Genomic DNA, 15,449 nt, shown 5'->3' with positions numbered 1-15,449 from the left:
GTTTTTTATGAAATTTATGTTAGAGTTAGAGGAATTATTAGGTGGACAATATAAGACAAAGTATTAATCAGCTAGAATACATCTTGGTAGTTGTCACTGGTGGCATAGTAAATGTTCATTGATCACGAAGAATAATTAAGGATATTAATTTTAATTATTACTTTTATTGTCATAGAACTACCACATTAAATAATGGGCTTTCGATAAATTTAGGTCTTTATAGAGCATAGGTGATTTTTTATATAAAATAATATAAATAAGACATGATTCAACAGGTAAATGACTTTTGGACCTTCATTTACTTTATCTATATCAATAAAGTTTTTACCTAGGAGAACTTTTTTGGAAAAATTATTCAAGAAAATTTTCACCTAAGCAAATTTCTCTAAAAAAAAGTCTATTCATTTCATCATTGGTAAAGGAAACAACATAGTTGAATTTTTTTTTTTCTTTATCACATGTACACAAAACAAGAATATCCTAAACCAAAATTGTCAGAATATCCTAAATCAAAATGGTTAAAGTACGTTTTCATCTCATGCCACTTTAATAAAAAATTTAAAGTATATATATTGGTAGGTCTGTACGACTAAGTTAGAGACTCGATATTCGTTTGAGACTGACTGACATGATCAACGAAACTAATCAATGAATCAACATTAGTTAATATGTTTTTATTATGTCCAATAAGAACAAAGGTTCTATGATAATTATATAAATAAACACAAATATCAAACGATCAAACACACAATCATTTAATATTAAATACTGAGCGTCGAGTGTCAAAGTTTAACTAACGTCGGAGTGTTTTTTACGGATACTATCCGGATCCAAAATTCAAGAAGAAGAAGAACGAGAGTAACAAAAGTTGTCCAAAATAAAAAAGATGCAGACCAACTGATTGACCGAGAAATTATACAATAATTCTCTTGATTTTAACTAGTTGGTTTGAAAATATTATAAATACCCAAAACTTAAAATCAGTTTTAACTACACTAATTTTGACATGTGAATGTTAGAATATATTAGATGATAAGAGATTAATGATATATTTTATTAAAAACTTTATAATAAAGAGTGATTAAGCATGAAGAAGTGGAGAAGGTTGAATAAAGGAGATTGCATAGGCGTGCAATAATGAATAATTGTAATAATGATAAGAAGTAAGTCACAGGACTCAAAACAGTTTTGCATAAAAAAATCGAAGGTCAAATCAAACCCAAAAATTCAGGCGCCGCTAAAACCACTTTTCAAATGCCATTGCTTTTGTTGCCTTCAATTTCAACAATTCTAAATCATTATCGATTACAATATTTCAACAACATTCAAATTTATATCAACAAAATCAAAGTTTGCAATCTAAGATTTAAAAGAGATACATAGTTAATGTAACATTAAAAAAAAATCATCAAATAAAAATTAAAATAATTAGTTACAATAATAACTAAATTAGATACCATTTTAGAAATTAAAAAAAATAGTTTCTATATTAATTTCTATTATTGTTAAATAGTTTTTAAATTAGTATCTAATTAACAACCAAGGCTTTAGATACGAAATTTAAAAATTAAATAATTGGTAGTTAAAAATTTGGTTGCTAATTAGATACTAATATAGAAATTATTTAACAATAATAGAAACTAATTTAAAAACTAATTTTTTTAGTTTATAAAATGGTCTCTAATTTAGTTACTATTGTAACAAATTATTTTAATATCTAAAAATTAGTTTCTATTTCGTGTTTTTCTTGTAATGATATTTCACAGAAAATTTAACTTCTTCGTTTAATAAAGTCTCATTTAATTTAACATTAAACTAAAATAATAGATTGATATTAACAAATTTTGATAGAGCATGTAAAAGAAAATTTACATTTATTTATATATTATTAGGTGATTTTAGTTTTTGTTGAAATAGAATCTTCAACTTGTTATCTTAAAATATTTAAGTTTTTGTTTAAAGTTTGAGTTAAATATTAATTCTATCCCTACTATAAAATAATTTAAAAAAAAAAACTAAATTTAATAACAAAAATTAATTTGAGTCGATTTTGTGATCACACATGAGGAATTACTTCACCTTCTTTGTAAATATGCGTTTGTTTCCCATAAAACTACAATATAGACCTATAATTACCTCTTGCTCTATCAAATTGTTTACCAAAAGAATTTTATAATGGTTAAAAAATTAAATTAAATTTAACTGGTTTAAAAAATAATTAATTTATCAATATAAGCAAATATAGGAAAAACTATATCTTAAATAGACGTGAAAAACTTTGTATCTATTTTGATTTGAAATTATTACGAAATTAAATAATTTGGATATCTAAAGATATTGAATAATATTTATCATTCTCAACTATTCAAAATTGACTTAAGTGTTAAACTACCATTTACAAATATGACCTCACTCATTTCAAACCTAGAAAGATAACTATAAGATCATAAAAAAAAAACTTGATAGAAATTTAAAACTTCCAACACATAGAAGAATAAAAACATTTTAAGAAAAAGTGAAAATATGAAATGAATAATACCATATAAAAAGGAGTTCGTTTGTTTTATCTTTACACCGAAAACCCTAATTGCGTGATCACCACCAATCATGTTCTTTCCACCCTAATCCTAATAGCTTGAGGCATGATGAATTAATCCTTTATTGTCACTTGAAAATACAACGTAAATATCTTGATTTTAGTTAAAAAAATTATGACTTTTATGCCTTTTGTCTTTCAAATGAATTAGCTTCTATTGCTTTGTTGCAAAATACAAAATTAGGTACTTGAGGTAAAATTTAGGAAAAATAAAAAATTATAAAACCAAATAATAATAAAAAAAATGACTAAAAGGTTCATAGAAAAGGAATGGAAGAAAGATATTTTATATTAGATGGATGATGGTGTGGAATTGGGCAGTGTGAGTGAGTGTGTTGAAATTGTGCATGTTTTCATGGTTTAGGGTGTTTTTTCCAATGATTTTGGAACGCTTCAAGATGCATGTTGGTTTCGCTTATTCTATGCTCCTCAAATTTCATAGTTTATATATTGTTTTATCATCGTAACTATTCCATTAACATCAATTTACTAATAATTAAGGTATTAATCCTCAACTTATTGTCTTTTCCAGATTTAATAATTAGGGATTTCGATAACATCATAGAGGAGTTTATTCGATTTGATTTTTTTTCTCCAAGTGTTCCCATAACCATTGTTATTGATATGAGTATTGGTGATTACAAATTTTAAATTTTTAATGTAATTAAGAATAAGTGTATTTTTAGTCAAATGTGTTTTATGTTTTTTTCTTATGACTTCTTTGGTATATATATTATTTTTCCTCTCTACTTCTACAGTATCCGATCTTATTTTTGACCCTCCTTCGTAATAAACGCTCTCCTTTATTTATATGCTGATTTTTTGGGATTCCCACCATTCATGTTTGGAACGAAGAAAAACCCCTTTAAAACAAGATCGGCACATGATTATTCAACATGCTGCATCGGGCTCGACCCATAACATTACACCTACTTAGCCTCAAGCGTAAACCAATGAGGTTAAAAAACTTTTACCCGCATGACTAACTTCGAACGAGCCATTAGTGTGTCACATCGGCTCGGTCCATGACGCCACAATCATAAACAAGTTATACAAAATGAGTTCGAGAGTGCAATTTCGTGAAAATTAGGTTGTCCTTAGATGTCAAGCTCCAATTGGTCTCCAATGTGAAATGAAAAATCTATCTGAAAATGACTTTCCGATTGTAAAAGCACAAATATAACAAGTTTATCATAAGATGAAAGTTAAAAGGTATGAGATAAGATGAATTGTATTTGCTCGAAAATGAATATCTATAAGTTAATCACGTGATATTTTTTGAGTGAACGAGCGACTAATTTTTTTTCAATAATCCATCCACATGTAAAAATGAATCAAATAGTGTTATGTTTTAAGCAGAAATAAAAAGATAAAATGGTATGAGTTATGAGATGATGAAGGTTTTTGTGTGTGACAAGAAGTGGTTTTGGTGTTGTTTGACTTAAGAGGCATAAGACACATAGACTCTTACACCTACTCTATCTCTCTTCTCTATTCTATAACTGTTGTGTTCTTTGTCTCAGATTGCAGTCAAATGCAGAAGTGAAATCCAGCTTGGCTTCCGGAAATTGCGTCATTTCGTGACCAATGGTCTCTTAATTTCTCACACTTTCGGTCAACCTTTCGTATTTAATGCTCTCATCACCAACTACTCAATCAACTCAAACTTTCCTTTCATTTTTATCTACTCTCTTATTTCATTACATTTTTCACAATCAAATTTTTGTCACATCTTCAAACTTGTCACCTATTTCACATTGTAAATTCAGTTACTAGATAGTCAAATTCTTAGTATGAATAATTAATAAGTTTATTATGGTAAATAAGGTTGGTTCGTTTCACAAATTCTTTTGTAAAATGGAGTTTTTTCAAAACAAAAACGAAAACTGAAATGTAAAGGACATAGTGGTATGGTAAAGATTTGATGTGTGGTGTGTGGAGTCAAGTTTTCATAAGAAAAATAAGATAGGAAAAGAAAAGGGTGTGTTAGAAAAATGTCTTTTTAACAAACTACTATAATTTTATAGATCAATTATTAAAATTGATAAAAAAAATTAAAAATTATCGTAAATCGTGTTATTTTAAAACTAGATTGACACGAATTTACTATTTTCAAAATTTAAATACTATCAAAATTATATTAAAATGTAATGACTTCAATTAAAATTTAATTATACTCAAATTATATAATTTTAATACTAATATACTGAAATTTAATAATAAAATTGTGATAATTTAATATGATTTATCAATTTTAATAAACTTTTAAAATTTTATCCATTTGGATAAATCATCTAATAAAATTATCCTATTTTAATTTAAAAAATAAAAAAGAAATGCAATTGTAATTGGTGATGTGGTAGTGTAAAAAAGAGAGTGTTTAGGTTTTATGGTTGGGTTTGTAAGGAGCAACAGGGTGCTTTTTTGTCTAGTACAGAACAAAACGTGTCCCACTTTTAAGAAAAAGAGATATTGAAGATTGAATTTGAAAAAAAAAAGAAAAAAAAGAAAAAGGAGAACATCATAAGCCTTGGCTCACAAATCCCCATAAAGTTATCTTCAATTTTTTAAGAAAGGGGCCAAGGGTAGTAGGTCCTGTCGTGGGGGCCCTGCCCACGCCTCATCATTTCTTGGTTTTTGTGTTCTCTTATCATCCCATTAATCAAATACCATTTTTTCATACAATATATAAAAAAAATTATTCACTTTACATATCAAAATTTATGAAGGAGACATCATCCATAACATAGATTAGGTCAAAGATTTTAAAGTTGTTTCATTAGTGTCATGGCTAATGAGTCTCATGGTGTGTTAATAGGTTTTCATTTCATCTAGTATTTAAAGTTTTGATTAGTAGAGTATTGGGTCTTGTTCAAAATATAAGGTATAATAATTGTCCGTTGATTTGGGTATTTAAGAGGTTTTATTTCACTAGAGACAAATTAGAAAAAGTTTAGGTATTTAAGAGGTTTTATTTCACTAGAGACAAATTAGAAAAAGTTTAGATTCTCAGCATAATAGTAAAAAGCATTTATAGCATAGCATCATCGGAAATAAATAAAGTCAAATTCAATGAAAAAAAAAAAATAACACACTAGGTCGATAACACACTTGTTCTTTATCATTGAATGTTCTAAATCTCAGGTCGTCTATCGATTTGTCTATAACAGATTTCATGCCAACACGAATTGGAGGAATCCTAGATTACTAGTTTGTAAATAAAGGATAGTATTTATTATGAATGAATGTCAGTAATAAGCTAGATACATGATCGAAAGGAACTAGTATATATGTATCAAGAGGTGCAAGGAAGAAACAAATACACACTAGCTAAATGTAAAGTTACTCTTGACTACATTGAATGTTTTAAATTTGAAATCGTTAATATTCTTGTCTGTAAGCAAAAAAATAATAAATAAATATGAATCACTTCAAAGATGATCTAATTCTTATACAATATATAATAATTAATAAGAAAAATAAAATAATATATAAAACACATTGAATACAAATTTATATATATATATATATATATATATAATACATTGTTACAAATACGCAAACAAAATTACATTCGATGTAAAAGAATGCAATACACAAATACTATACACTTGTGTTACGAATAAAAAAGATAAAAATGAATTTCTCCTTTTATATTATCACCATTTTTATCTTTTATATGTTTTTTTTACGATCTTTACCTTGTTTGATATGTATGATATTTTTAGTTCTTTGTTTTACTCAACATTTATTTTTTCTTTCTTTGATTGAATTTAAATTACATTTACCTTTTATTAATTTATTTTTCCAAATTATTTATCATTTTCAATCATTTATGACCAATTTTAACTTCTTCAATTTTTTAAATTGCTTTTTCCGTTGGTTTGGATTTGTACACGGTATTTACTGTTATTACTCTTTTAATCAAGTTATTTTAATCAATCCCTAATGTTTATTTTGATTTCTCTAGTTTTTAGTTGAAACTTTTTATTCTTCAAATCTTAATTTTTTTTATCATAATGATGGAGTTTTTATAATAATAAATTAACTACTAAATTTGGTTGTTTTTCTTTAATTCTAAACAATCTTAACAAAGAAATATTTATCCAAGTTAATAATTGTAAAATATTGATAACTCATAAAACTTATAAGTATATTTGATTTTTTATTAAGATATTTAAAGTACATTTTGAGAGATGTTGCGTATAAGTGTAGGCAATGGAGAGTAGAAATGTACAAATACGTTAAGTACAAATTCAAGTGTTTGTATTGCAAATTTTCCGTGACAAAAGTTAGGTGTTTCATTATTTAGAATTTACATTGATTCGATCGAACTTTATGAAGATGATAAATATGGGAATCATTTATTTTTTAGGTTCAAATACATTTTAATTTCTTACCTTTCCACATAACTTTTATACGTGGGGAATATTTTCTGAAATTATAGGACATGAAGGAATAGTTGTTAACATAAGTTATAATACTAATGTTATTATCTTATATTTATGATTTTTTTATTAATTAAGTTCAATTTCACACAATAATTATTGAAAGATGTAAAATTTTAAAATTTTATTAAAACTGAGTAAAATTTTATTAAAACTGAGATAACAAGATTTCTATTGAAATCTAATTACACTAAAATCGTATTATATTTATTGAAATCGAATCATTTTAATATGATTTTTTTTAATAAAAATGTATCATGTTGATACACATTACTGATCTTGATAATTTTAACATGTTAACACATTTTACCAATTTCGATAATTTTTTAAAATTATTTCTTCTCATGTTAGAATCAAGAGAACGGTTATATTCCTCCTCGAACGGTCGGTCTGTTATTTATTCCTTCGAATGAACCTCTTGCATTCCTTCCACCTCTCTACTTATCTTTGTAAATTCCGGACTCAGAAAGTACCAGCAAAAGGTACTTGGACGCTCAAGTGAGATTTTGGTATTCGGCATTCAGAATGATGACGCACCTTATTATTAAAATTTGTGTCTATTTATATGATTATAATGTATCATTTGTTATTGGATCGGATTAAAGACGTGATTCCTAATGAATAATATATTATATAGTGTCTGATTATTGATTAGTCTTGTTAATCCTCTTTAGGTTCGATGGTGTCGGTCTATCGTTCAGGTTCGACCGGTACATTATCTATTTTAATAATTAATATGAGAAATGGAATTATCTGAGTGAAAGTGAAATAATGGAACAAGTATTGGATGCAAATGAATTAGCAAACAGTGAAATAGTAATGCATCGATGTCAATAATTGATGCCTTCTTTTCCAAAACGATTAAGCAGTGATGTTTAATTAAAGTAAAGTAGCAAAGCATTATTGATGATTCCAATGTAAGTCCTCCACACACTCGTTTTAGTTTTAAAGATTCCAAAAGTGATTTTAATGATAATTTCCTCAAGACAAAACACCATCGTTGTCACATTTAAGAGGTTATATGATGAGTTACTTAATTATTTTTTACCTAATTTCTTAAAAAGTAATATTCAGTGTAAAAGATAGGGTTTTAAAATATTATTCATGTAAAAGTTTATAAATTTTAAAAGAGCGAATGAGAATATTTTAATATATTAACATATCTTTACCTTTAAATAAATTTATTACCAAGCATCACCTTAACTTTTATTGCTAATGGTTCTAAAATTCTCTTCCCATTATTTATTAATATAAAATATAGATATTCATAATATTTACAGAGGCAAATAATAAAATAAATCTAAATCAGTATTGTAATCGCAAAATTTCTTAACAAGATTAACATTTGTTTTAATACGTATCTAATAACAAACACAAGAAAGAATGATTTTTTTTATAATACTTATTAATATTCTGTAATTCACTTTTTTAATAGATAATCTCTTAAAAAGGTAAGATGTTTGAAATATAGGATTAATATAAAAAAAATTTGAAATAACTTTTGAAGATTTTATACCAGTCCTTTATGTAGTGAATTTGGAAAAAATTTAAGAATTGGCTTAAAATAATTAAAAGGCAAAGAGAGAAACATAAATAGGATAATTGAATGAATGAAGAATTGATAATCATTTTGTTCTAATGTAAAGAGAAGAGAATGGAGAAGAAGTGAGCACTATTTTCTTTTCAAATTTTATAATAAACTATACAAATATATGATTTATTGAAGACATACTGAAGATGAAGAAAGTTATGAGATAATTCTATTTTCTTGAGGAGAAAAATTAGACGAGACGTACGAAAGGGAAAAAAAAATAAGTGTATGATATTTTAAGTGAAATATGAAAAAAAAACATGTGACTCATTTAATTGAGATTTCTTGTTCTACATTATGAAAATATATTTGAATATTGTGATAAATGGAAGAAACCCTAGAAATTTATTACCCATACTATTTAATTATTATTTGTAATTTTATTTTATTAATATTATGTTATATTATACATACGATCATCATCATAATCTATTATCGATTATATATATATATATATATATAATTGATTAGTTAACCTAAATATATAATGTACAATAAATAATCATTTATCGATGATGTTTGATGTTTTTTATTTTTCTTTTTAAAGATGCACCAAGTGGAATTGATAGCAGAAGAATCACATACGATTCTAAAATAATTGATTATAGTGAATCACATAATCGATTAGTTACTCTATCTTTTATCCATGCAGATCATGTGGTTATTTTGTGTTTTTTTTCTTTATTAGTTGTTTTTTTACTAATTTTTTTATATTGTGTTATTTTTTTTTGAAGGTTGTGTTAATTTTCTCACTTTTAATAATGTCAATAATACTCTCCTTTTTTTTCATTTGGATTAACATTATACAAATCGAATATGTATTGATTGGAAGAGATTCAATAGTCAGTTTGTGCTATTAAGCTGAGTAAAAGAATAAAATGTAAACCATGAATAAAATGTTAATTCGATCTAGCTCGATGAGAATCATATAAATAGTTATAATTTAAAAATAAAATTATCATTATTATCATCATTGTACATTAGCCATTATCGAATCTAAACCCTAAACCTAATCACCGAATCTAAACCCTAAATGAGAGTTGAAACCAGAATCTAAACCCTAAATGAGGTAAAAAAAGAAGAAAGAAAGTCGAGTGCTACCTCTACGAGACCAGAATGCAAAAGAGAAAGTTTTTACTCTTCTCTGAACTTCAAATTAAAGTATGAAAAGCTCTGAACTTCTTCAAATTAAAGTATGAAAAGGGCCCTGAGTGGTGCTTCTACTAATAACATTCTAAACTTCAAATAAGACATCCTTGACATGATTTATTCGTTATCCTCTTCCCACCAAGATCAACTCTTTCTCATCTCTTCCTCTTCACTCCACTCAATCAAACCACTCATAACTCTGTAAAAAGATGAACTACAAACCAATTTGAGTTTATCTTATATATATAGCATGGGACCCTACCCTGATAAGGTGTAATAATTGCAATATTCGTATTTCAGTTATTTTGTTCTTGTGTGTAACAAGGGTCAATATAGGTTTCGAAGGACATGAGAATGGGCAAAAAGTGGGGTGCTACACAAACATCAGCAGCTAAACATCCTAGTTTCCATCGCATTCAATCATAGGATCTACCAAATTAAATCTTCATTCATCAATCAAATATTCACCTAATTCTATTTAATTCCATTAATATTGTTAGCGACTACTCCTACTCTCTTCAATTTACCCAAAAAAACACTTTCATAATCCATATACTATCATATAACAATAATAAAATTACATTATTTGCATTAATCAACAAACTTAACTACCTTAACAAAATTAGCAGATTCCCACAAACCCCAGAACGAACGGAGCAAAGAAAAACAGAAAGGAAAAAAAAAAAAACGGTGGTGATCGTAGAAGACAAGTTGATCAGTGATCAAGCGCATTGGGTCCAGTGCAGTAATTCAGAACGTGGCTCCAGAGCCACTGAACAAGGAACCGCCGTCTGATCCCGTTCATGTTATACGTGGCACCATCACGAGCGTCCAGAACCTGACCGGTGTAGGACCCGCCGCCGCCGGTGCCGTAAATGCCCTCGCAGAGATCGGCGATCTCCACCGGGAAAGAGGGGTCCTGACCGGCGTACCAGGCATTGGCCAAGGGGTTGGTGGTCAGCTCCGCCATCTCGTGGCCAATCACGCTTATCATGCCGTCCACCCCAACGTCGCCGTTTGGGGACTTGAACGGTTTCAGGTTAGGGATGTACGCGGGCACGGCGAAGGGATAAGCACACTGCCCGGGGCAGAGCTTGGCGGAGTTACCCACCCAAGCGTACGGAAGAGTGTACCCAACCAACGAGGGAAACGTGAAGTAGTGGAACCCACACACCGAAGTGCAGAAATCCTGAACGTACACGTCATCGGCGGTCAGCAGCAGATACAACCCGCTTCTGGGGTTGATCGGTAACGGCCGAGTCCTCGCCGTGATGGCGCTTTTTATCACGGACTGAATGGATAACCGGGTCAGCGACTTCCCGTGAGAATACAAACGGTCGTTTTTCTCTTCCCCGAGCCGAACCGTTTTCGAAATGTTGGCGCCGGTCTGGTCCGTGTAGAGCTGCACGGTCCTCCACCACCCCGCCACGGAGGGGTGCGGCGAGTTCGCGGCGGAGATTGAGTTTATGAACTCGCGGATTATCTTCTTCTGGGACCGCTCCCACTTGCCGTACCAGATTGTGTGGACGGTGATTTTGGTGGTGAGAACCGGCCCCATGTGGTACCGGAGCTTCACGAACTCCGAGGACCCCTCGTATTTCTTGGAGTCCCCAAAGGCGTAGTCCGTGACGTTCATTTGGGCGGTCTGCGGCCAGGGCCGCCATGCCGCGACGGGCCCCCCGGCGAGGAGGGCGAAAAGGAAGAGGGAGAAAAACAAAACCACCGTGGACGGCGGCGCTGGGGCGGAGAGGCCCAGGCACATTTTGGAAGTAGTGTGTGAGGAGAGAGCTCCGAAGTACGAAACGTGGTGGTTTTTTGAGTGGGTGAAGGTTCTTTATATTATACATTCAAAAAAGGTTTTTTTTTTTTTTTTTTAACATATTGAACTCTGTGAAAGGAAAAGAACAGTGTGAAAGTGATTAACTGAACGGCGTATTTAATTTAAAATAATTTTTATTAGGGAAATTAGAAGGTTGTGATTTGGAAAATGGAAAAGAAAAAAGAAGAAAATTGTTGGTAATTTTGGTGACATTGATTTGCGGGTAATGGAGGACAGTTAGATTCTTAAAGTGAAGAAGGGTGTGGGGCCCAAGGGAGTGAGAGGGAGAGAGGCATCATTTACATTGATGATGATGATGGTGGTGGTTGTCGTCATCTGAATTCGGATTTCCTCATCCTTTGCGCGGGAAAACCAACCCTAGGGGTAGTTTCGGGATTTTTTAGGGAATATTATATGGTCCTTCCCTATATTATCATTACACTTATTTATACATACCAAATACAAGTGCAATACTAGATACCTAGAGTAGAGATATGGGTGCTCCTTTTCTTTGTTTGTTTAGTTGAGTTTTGTAATTGATAGGTTCCTATGATATTGGAAGGTTTAACATTTCATCAATTGAGATAACTAAAATTATTATGTTTAAATAGAAGATCAATAAGTGATAAACATTTTGTAATAAATTTTTAGTCATGATTCAAAATCTTAATCCGATCTAATAATTAAAAGTTCATAATAATCATATAAATAAATTCAAATTTCAAAAATTAAGTATGACATCATCCAATACTTAAATGTTGGAGTGTCTTTTGTAGGTACTTCTAAGCTTAGAGTTCACAGACGAGGAATAATGAAGTAAAAGGAGAGAACGAAGATCATTTATAAAAGAAAGAGAAATAGGCCGAGTGACAAAAAAAGGACAATAGTTCTATTGGTTTTAATACCGTTTAAAAATAAGTTTTAAAAAATTGAAAATTGAGAAGGGGGATCGCCATGAAAGTATGGTTTTCTTTTATTTTCCAATTTGGAACATTAAATTTATATTACTGGAAGAGAAAGGAGATTGACGATGTTTAAATAGAAGATTAATAAAATTAATAAGTGGTTAAACATTATGTAATAGACTTTTAATCATGATTCAAAATCTTAATTCGGTCTAATAATGAAAAGTTCATAATAACCATATAAATAGGTACAGATTTTAAAAATGAAGTACGTCATCATCCAATACTTAAACATCGAATTGTCTTTTGCAGGTACTCTCTAAATTTGGAGTAGTGAAGTAAAAGGAGAACACCGAAATCATTTTTAGAAAGAGAATAGATAGGCCGACTTACCAAGAAGGAAGACAATCGTTCTCATTACCCAATTGAAAACAAGTTTCAAAAAATTGAAAATTGAGAAAGGGGACCACTATGAAGTATGGTTTTCTTTTCATTTCCTATTTGGGACATGAATTTATATTACTGGAAAAGAAAAGAGATTGGGGATGATTAAAGTGAAGATGAGATTTTGGTTTGGTGAACAAGCTTGAGATAGTTGTAATTGGAGGGGAATGTGAGTAGCACCCTTCACATCACTTCCTGCTACTTTGTTTTCATTATGTGTTACAAAAACTGTATTGCTTCCAACATTCACTGAATATCACCAGTCTTTAAACACACCTTATAGTGCTACTTTGTCTCTTCCTCTGTTTTCTCTTACACTTCATTATTCTGCATTTTCAATTTTGTTTCTGCACCTGGTACACATATAATTGACTAAGTTTAAAATAAGCATGGTTTTAAGATTTTGAAGAAAGGGAGGGAAGTGAAAGAGCTTAATGGAAAAGAGCATGAGTTGGGCAGAAGAAGTGAAGGAGCAGCTTTTAGCAGATATGTTTTGTCTTGGACCAATAACACCACCAAACTCAACCACAAATCATGTTCCAGGCAAGTTTCAAACAGTTTCCATAGGCTGTTCCCACCTAACATTATGGATTTCCATTCAACTCTACACTTATTGTCTCATATCTCTCCCACTTCATCTACAACTTCCCAACTATTTACCATTTTATTAAAAAAAAAAAAAAACTACAAACTCTAACTACTCATTTTTGGATAAAAGTAGTTTTATACTATTTTGTAATGGTTTTTTTTCTGACATGTATCGTGTAGCATCTTATTTTTCTCTGGTTTTCTTTACTTATAATTATTCAAGAAATTGGTATGTTGTTTTAATTTAGTTAATGTATTGATTATGTCGAGTGGTTTAATGGTTAAAAGATAAAATAATATAAATAAATAATAAAATAAAATAAAATAGTATTGTGTCAAAAGTTTAATAAATAGTCTTAAAACACTAAACACATATTTAGTAACGGTAATATGTGAAAAGTTAAAGTTCAACAACAACCAATACAAGTGATTTATTTAACAGGTAAGTAAAGTGTAAAGTGTCTTTTATCTAATAATTAAACAAACTGATTATGACTTCATTATCATAGCACCTTTCAGATACACTCACCCACCCACCTGAGAGTAATATTAGACCTAAAAACCAAAAGTTGATCTAAATCGATCCAAACACTGAAAGCATGCCCAAATCCACATAATAAAGAGTCCAAGCTAGCTACTAATCCAATAACCGAAAGCCTAAGCCAAGAAATCGAGAGGAGGAGAAGAAGAAGAAATTAATTGTTTTTAAGGTCGGTAAGAAGAGCTAACTATCATTATTCAATGTTGGTTAAATAGTTTAGTAACAATTACATTAAGCTAAAATAAGCCATGTAATTAGTTTATAAAAGTATTATGAAATTAAATAAAGTATGTGTGGTTGTGTTGAATACAATTTGAAAGTGTTGAACATTAAAAAATTGCAAAGAAAACTTGGGAATTATCGTAGGATGAAAACATATAAGCAAGATTGAATAAAGGATGTGTTAGTTAATTAAGTAGAAGAGTATATAAATAAAATAATTAAACAAGTGTTAGATTTAATAAATTAAGTAATGAGATTAGTATTAGATTAGTTGGTTTAACTTTTTCCTTTAATGGGTTTTTATAAAATATCAGCCCAATATGTTTCTTTAATGGGCTTTCTCTTATCAGCCTGGCCCAAAACGAATCTCAGGATCGGGTTGTGCATGGTTCTTCCTCTCGTGCAAAATCTTATTCATTGTTATGACACTTTTAACGTGAGATTCTCAACTTTCTACATATTTAATCAAGGTTAATATATATGTAAATTAAAAATCCAATGACTTATAAGTATGAAACAAAATAAATTACTCCAAAAGAATAAGAAGGCATTGAGAAAAAAAAAACTAAATTGTGATTGAATAAAGATTTTTAAGAAAACTATAATTTTTTTAAAAAAGAATTTAAAATGTTATAGTAAAATGTGGTAAAAATTAAATTACGTTAGTTTAAAATTTAATACAATTATACAGATTCATCAAAACAAAAGTAATTCAAAATTCTCACATTACAAATGGGATTCATTTGTCATCCTTATTTTATGAGTATTTTTTAAAATAAAATTTAAATTGATGGATGGATATATTAATTAAAACTATTTTTTTAGTTTCTTCATAATTAATATATATTTGTTTCATATTTATAGAATATAATGTAATATTTTTTTAATGAATTTTTACCAAATGAATTAAAATAGTTACTTGTGAAATTGATTTAATTACATGAAACCATTAATATTTCCTCTGTATATTAATAATATATAATTTCTTAAGCGTATAGTATGGAGCCATTATTTTGACGCATACTGTATACTTTTTTCATTTGAATATTGGTTGCAAGTGTGATTTTCAAGTTTCAATTTCTCAAATCGAAAATAAAATTACATGTTCTCGCGAAAGAATCTTTCCCTTTTTTTTTAAAACTCTAC

At 29.2% G+C, this 15,449-nt stretch overlaps 1 protein-coding gene across 1 annotated transcript; it reads right to left on the bottom strand.

Moving 5' to 3' along the window:
• Nucleotides 1–10,323: 10,323 nt before the first annotated feature.
• On the bottom strand, nucleotides 10,324–11,817 carry LOC137820502 (protein EXORDIUM-like 3). The gene has a single exon (XM_068624627.1). The coding sequence runs from the start codon at nucleotides 11,544–11,546 to the stop codon at nucleotides 10,500–10,502; it is 1,047 nt and encodes a 348-aa protein (XP_068480728.1). The 5' UTR covers nucleotides 11,547–11,817; the 3' UTR covers nucleotides 10,324–10,499.
• Between the last annotated feature and the right edge of the window lie 3,632 nt (nucleotides 11,818–15,449).

This window comes from Phaseolus vulgaris, chromosome 11 (genome assembly GCF_000499845.2).
Source record: "Phaseolus vulgaris cultivar G19833 chromosome 11, P. vulgaris v2.0, whole genome shotgun sequence".
NCBI classification, from domain to species: domain Eukaryota; kingdom Viridiplantae; phylum Streptophyta; class Magnoliopsida; order Fabales; family Fabaceae; genus Phaseolus; species Phaseolus vulgaris.
Note: the sequence above shows the minus strand (reverse complement) of the source record. Positions and strands in the feature narration are given on the sequence as shown.